The sequence below is a fragment of the Budorcas taxicolor genome, chromosome 17, assembly GCF_023091745.1.
Source record: "Budorcas taxicolor isolate Tak-1 chromosome 17, Takin1.1, whole genome shotgun sequence".
Taxonomy (NCBI): Eukaryota; Metazoa; Chordata; class Mammalia; order Artiodactyla; family Bovidae; genus Budorcas; species Budorcas taxicolor.
Window position 1 is genome coordinate 52,239,977 of NC_068926.1, and position 6,589 is coordinate 52,246,565.

Sequence of the window (6,589 nt, forward strand, 5' to 3'; positions counted from 1 at the left end):
TTAAGACTCCGTGTTTCCAATGCAGAGGGTGAAAGTTCGATCCCTAGTTGGAGAACTAAGATCCCACATGCTGTGTGGCACAGTCAAAAGATAAAAATTAGAACTAAACAAAACACTGCCACTGGATGTGTTACTTATGAAGCCATCTCACAATTCATGTTCCTGGATGGGGATCTCTCGTTTACCTAATATACCTGCTAACTCTAACTCTAGCCCATAACAGATGTTTTAAATGAAATGTGGGTGAAATCAGAAAGGTGTTCCTGCACGATGGTTGAGATTTGGGAGATTGTAAATTATTGCACAGGAAATCGAGAAAGAGTGTATTTTTCTAAAACGGTTCTAACAGCTAACAGTAATTTTAAGATATTGTAGGTCCCCAACGCAACAATGAGATTCATACTCCTGATGCAAAAACCTAGTAATGAATGTGTGAATCTTGATACTAAATCAGGCATTTATTCTGCATGAGACATCCTGAATTTTAAGAACTTAACTTTCAAAGATGCAGTCATGGATAAAACAAAAATGTTAAATGTCAGTTTCTTGAAAACCATAGGAATAGTATGGCACTTATTCAAAGTCCTCAGAAGTTAAGGTCAATATATCCAGCTTTTAAACAAACCAGAGGCCAGATGGTCGAGGGAAAAGGCAAATCAGTCCATTAGAACTAGATACTGACCTTTCGTGGATTTCACTTTCATTTCACTCTCACTTCTCTTGAACTTTCTCTTTTCCAAGGGCTGGAAGATTGCCATAGTCCATAGCCTCACAGCCTGCAACTTTGGTTTTTCATTTTAAATGCCAGTCACCCCACCAAAAAAGGAAAGGGAAAAAGAAGTAGTCAGCACTTGGCTGGAGAATGGAGTTATATTTGTTCAAGAGAAGCTGGCTACTGACCCAGAACACTGCTAGGACTGGCTTTTGGTTCTCTGTCTCTGGACAATCTCCTTGGATTCACTTTTCTATCCTATTTTTAATTTCACTCAACCAAACCCTTGCACTATGGACATAAAGATGGAAAAGATACAACTTTGATCCTGACCAGATTCAGGTTCCTGAGAGTCACAGATAAATGCAAATGGTTTCCAGGCATCACCCCTTTTTGCTACACTTTCAAAAAGGTCATTTCCAATAGATGGGAGAAAAAAATCAAAACAAAGCCCTCTACTACCAAATTAAATGAGTGATGGTTCCTTACACAGGTCTTTCTGTACAGATGATGGTGACTACAAAATTGTTTCTCAGGCTTATCAAATAACAGGTCCTTAATCACTGCAGATGGAGATTGCACCCATGAAATTAAAAGACGCTTACTCCTTGGAAGGAAATTTATGACTAACCTAGATAGCATATTAAAAAGCAGAGATATTTCTTTGCCAACCAAGGTCCGTCTAGTCAAGGCTATAGTTTTTCCAGTGGTCATGTACGGATGTGAGAGTTGGCCTGTGAAGAAAGCTGAGCACCGAAGAATTGATGCTTTTGAACTGTGGTGTTGGAGAAGACTCTTGAGAGTCCCTTGGACTGCAAGGAGATCCAACCAGTCCATTCTAAAGGAGATCAGTCCTGGGTGTTCACTGGAAGGACTGATGTTGAAGCTGAAACTTCAATACTTTGGCCACCTGATGCGAAGAGTTGACTCACTGGAAAAGACCCTGATGCTGGGAGGGTTTGGGGGCAGGAGGAGAAGGGGACAACAGAGGATGAGATGGCTGGATGGCATCACCAACTTGATGGACATGAGTTTGGGTAAACTCTGGGAGCTCATGACGGATAGGGAGGCCTGGCATGCTGCGATTCATGGGGTCGTAAAGAGTCGGACACGACTGAGCGACTGAACTGAACTGAAAACCATAAGATGAAGGAAATGCCCTAGAGATCCTATGGTTAGAACTCTGCACTCTCACCGCTGAGGGCCCCCAGGTTCAATCCCTGGTCAGGGAATTAAGATCCCTGCAAGCTGCCCATAAGCCCAAAAACAAAAACAGGGTAGTCCAGTGATTAAAATTCTATGCTGGCAATACAAGGGACCTGGGTTCCCTGGTTGGTAACCAATATTCCACGTACCATGAGGTGTGGCAAAGGATTTTTAAAAATAATAAAAACTAAAAAAACTGTAAGATGAAGAGGGGCTTCCCTGGTGCCTCAGATGGTAAAGAATCCGCCTGCAACGCAGAAGATCCAAGTCCAATCCCTGGGTTGGGAAGATCCCCTGCAGGAGAAAATGGCAACCCACTCCGGTATTCTTGCCTGGAAAATCCCATGGACAGAGGAGCCTGGCAGGCTATACAGTCCATGGCGTTGCAAACCTTAGTCAGACATGACTGAGCAACTGACACACACACTCATAAGATGAAGAGAAAATTCATACAATATCAGCGTGTTCAGCTTGAAACTGGGTTCCAGAGTCAAAAGAAAGCTTACCCAACCCATTATCATTGGAAAGGATTTGTTCTGTTTTCATTTTCATCAGTAAGTTTTATTCAACCACTGGACTTAGACTCTGTACACAGGCAATGCGGTATCCCTGCACTCTTACACTTTCCTTTGGGTTTGGGGAGGAAGAGGGGGAGGGATAGTCTACTTGCTTCTGTCCCTCTTCTCCCTCCCCTTGACCCTGTCATCTCTGAAGTCCCTCTCTCTCTCCCAGTCACCTTCTGGCCATGCCCTGGCTGCTTCTCTCTCCTGCCACCTTTTCTCCCGGCCCCTGTCATGGTGGTCCCTCATCCTGGAGTCCCAGTGTCTTTCTCGGGACCGAGACCGCTCCCTCCTCTCCCTCTTCCCCTCTCGGAACTGGTCATTTTTCACAACTGGCAGGTTAATGGGTTTGCGAAAAGGCCGATCCCGCCCCCCAAATCTCAGCTGCCCAGATTCCTTCTTCCCACCCAGACCTCCTCCGAGTCGCCGAGGAATCCACCCTTTGAGAGTCCTCTCCAGCTCATAGTCCACAAATATTTCGTGCTGGTCGATGACCAGGCCGTCAGCATCCCGGTAAGCTTTGAGCAGAGAACGCTCATCTTTGTATTCGATGAAGGCGTAGCCCTTCGAAAAGCCTGTGACCAAGTCCCTCACTAGCCGCAGCCTCCGGATGTCCCCGTAGCGAGAAAACACCTCCTTTAGCTTCTCCTCTTTGGTCTGCAGGTTCAGTCTCGCCACAAACAGGGTGAGGAGGGGGTCCCCCGTGACGCCTTTGTTGGGGGTGTATCGAGCCAGCATCGCCCTCCAGACGGCGCGATCATGCGGATCTTCGTCGGTGCCATCAATGCTGCCAGCTTTGAGTGGGTCATACTCCTTGGCAATGGGCATCCAATCATTCATGTTCTAAGGAGGGGCACAGCAAGCAAGTTTATGTAGCACCTACTAAGAGCTCCGCCTTCAGTCCTTCCAACAACCCCATTAAGTGGATACTATTTTAAATCCCTTCTTCCAACAGGGGAGGAAGCAAAGGCTGAGGCCTCCCAGTTAGAAAATAGGGGAGACAGGATCACAGTCGGGCAGTGGGCCTCCAGGGTGCTCTCACCCACCCCTCAACCAGGGAAGACAACATGCCGGGGTCTGAGGCATACATTTATTATCCAGCTTAGCCATAGTAGGGCATGTACAAACTCTTTTAATGTGGCAATATGGATCAAAATCCAGAATCAAAATCCAGGCTTGCCTTTCAGAAACTTTAAAATGGTCCTAGGAAAACCAGCCTGGGAGCTTCCATGGAAAAGGGGGTTTTAAGAAACTCTTTACAAGTGGTCCGGTGGTTAGGACTGCCAGGGCAGGGGTTCAATCCCTGGTCAGGGAACTAAGATCTTCCCTGTAAGCAGAGTGGCCAATAATAATTTTTTAAAAAGAAAAAAAAACCTCTGACTACCAAGAATTTCAAAAACATACTAACATAAACAATGGCATAACCCTCCATGAATTTCTCACCCGGCTCCAACTATGACCCACACCTGACCCATCTTATTTCATCTGTGCCCCCCACTCACATCTCCCTCCCAGATTATTCTGAAACTAATTCAAGATATTACATCATTCATCTGTAAATATCTCAGTGTGCATTACTAAAGGATGAGGACTTAAAAAAAAAAAAAAAGCTACAAGGGAAGATGGTGCCCTGAATGCAGTAAACAGGTAGCAAAGTCAAAATGATAGTGACCCAGCCTCAGGTGCTTCAGTTCAAAAGGAAGACAGGGTTTCTTCTCAGTTCCCTAGCTGATAATCCATTTATGCTTTAGGGGTTGAGTATTGACTGCAATCGTAATTTGAGTCCAGCAAGCACATAGTCATCCATTCATCTGATACAAGTTCTCTCTCTCTCTCTTCTTTAAAGAGTGTAGGTAAGGTTAAGTCTGACACATGATAACTGACTTATGTGAATCTGCTGGAATAAATCAGATCCTGCTAATAATGTGACTACCTCTGTGAAGCTTTAGAGCCAATGCTGAAATATGTTACTAAAAATCAGGGCTCTTTTGAATATATCTGGTGATCTTCATTGGCAATATTATCTTTTTTTTTTTTTTTTTGCCTTCTGGCATGCAAGATCTTAGTTCCCCAAGGACAGAGTGAAGCTGCAGCCCCTGAAAGGGAAGTAGTCTTAAACCACTGGATCAGCAGAGAAGTCCCATCGTTGCCTTGTTTCATTGATCTCTGCTCTGGTATTCTCTAAATGGCCCTAAAATTCTTAAAATTCTAATCTTACTTCCTGCCTCCATGACAAGGTTGCAGAGGAAAAAAAAAAACCCACTGTAATAATTATAGTTATCTTGTATAGAACACTTAGGAGGTGTCAGGCACTGTGCTAAGCACTTACCTCCCTTCATCTCTCAACAATAACAGGACACACGTACTTCTATTGCCATTTCAGATGTGGAAAGTGAAATGCCAAAGGTTATCTTTTGTCCCAAATCACAGAAGTAGCCCAGCTGTGGAGTTAGGACCAAGGGCTTTTTTGATTCCAGAGCTTGAGCTCTTAACTATTTCCTTAGATGGCTATCATAAAATATAAAGCTTGAAATGGGGATAGGAAAAAGCAGGCTAGGTCTGGGTGTTGAAGGCTGACAGCGACCCCAACCAAGTGGGAAGGAAACCCGTTCCCATTTCACAGGAAAAGGTTGCAAAGATCCACCAAATGAACCTGACATTATTGTACACAGTCAGAGCTCCTGTTGAAAGCTGTAAGAATTCTTCAAATTAAAATCTGGAGAGAATTACAAAGGTATAAAAGATGAATTTTGTTTTCTCCCTCATCTGCATGCTCCTATCAATACTAAATACCAAGGGAACAGCGGACTTCACGGATTCTCGTTTATCTTTCTAGGTGTATTTCCTCCGTTGTAACATTACGTTGAGATTTCCTACAAATTTTTAGACTCTGGTTTTTTCAATTCTCAGTCATTACTTCATAAACGGGAATGGGGATGAATCGTGCAAGGTGGAGGTGGGTTGGGCAATTAGCCATTAAAAACAAGTGTGCAAACTGAAAAAGCTCTGGATTCGGAGTCAGAAAACCCAGATTTAAGACCTAGTGCTCTCTTGGGCAAAATTTAAATCATTTGTTAAATGCTGCTAAATGCCTCTTCATCGCGTTTTATATGAAGATGAGATACGGTAGTGTCTTTGAAAGCGCTTTATAATTACAATTATGCAAGTAAAATCTATTCTTAAGCAAATAAACAACGAACGCCTCCCCAGGTTGAATCTGCAGAACGAAACTATCCGCGGTTCGCACCAGGTGGGAAACCTTGAAGGCTGGCTCACTGAGCCGTCAGAGCATGCGTAGTGGTGACCTGGACGCTGAGGCGGAAGTTTCGGTGAAAAGGCTTATACTTCCAGTCACTCCTGCAGCCGCCGGCCCTGGAGGCTACCTCCGCCAGCCCCTCATTTGGGTGCGCACAGGAGGAAAGACTAACCCAGCTATCGCCCCCACTCCTCGCAACACAACCCCAAGAGATTCCCCGCCACCACCTTGCCCGGTTTCAACATGGCGGCCCACGCTCGAGCCGACACACGATCCAGGCAGATTCCCCTCGTCCTTCTCGCCAGGGTGGGCCCTCCTCCACCTGGCCGCTCCCTCTCACCTCAGCAAAGCTCGGTCTTCCTTTCCCACCGACGCCTGTGCCGAGCTCGTCGCAACGGAAGATTCTTCTTCTTAGACCGACCGGACCTTAACATCTGAAGCAGCAGATTCGTCACAGTCCCTATTTCCGTCTTTCCTTTTATTGTAGAAAATTTAATCACAGGCATTGAGCATCAAAGGCGTGTCGTTTCCGAAGAGAGTGAAATTTCCGCTTTTCTAAAATTTTTCATGAAGATTAAAAAATGCTGAATTGAACAACTAACGAAAGTGCAGCTAGTTGACTGGAAGCCGCTGAATTTCCGTACGAGATGTTTCAGCGCAGACAGTTTTAGTTCTTAGACCCACTTTGAGAATTCGATTCTTGTTAACGGTTTTTTTCCCCCGCTCAGAAAATGCGTGTGCCGGTTCACAGGGAAACATTGTACGTATTTTTTGCCAGAGTGTTTCTAACAATATTGTAACAATATTGTCAAGTTATCCTCCAATTAAATAAATTTTAAGTTTTAAAAAGAAAGT

General features: G+C 44.6%; 1 protein-coding gene across 1 annotated transcript; it reads right to left on the reverse strand.

Moving 5' to 3' along the window:
• Positions 1-2,473: 2,473 nt before the first annotated feature.
• SNRNP35 (small nuclear ribonucleoprotein U11/U12 subunit 35) lies at positions 2,474-6,149 on the reverse strand. The gene is made up of 2 exons (XM_052654860.1): positions 6,075-6,149; positions 2,474-3,321 (listed from the first exon to the last, which is right to left on the reverse strand). Exon 2 carries the CDS (start codon positions 3,316-3,318, stop codon positions 2,581-2,583), a length of 738 nt encoding a protein of 245 aa, XP_052510820.1. The 5' UTR covers positions 3,319-3,321; positions 6,075-6,149; the 3' UTR covers positions 2,474-2,580.
• Positions 6,150-6,589: the final 440 nt, after the last annotated feature.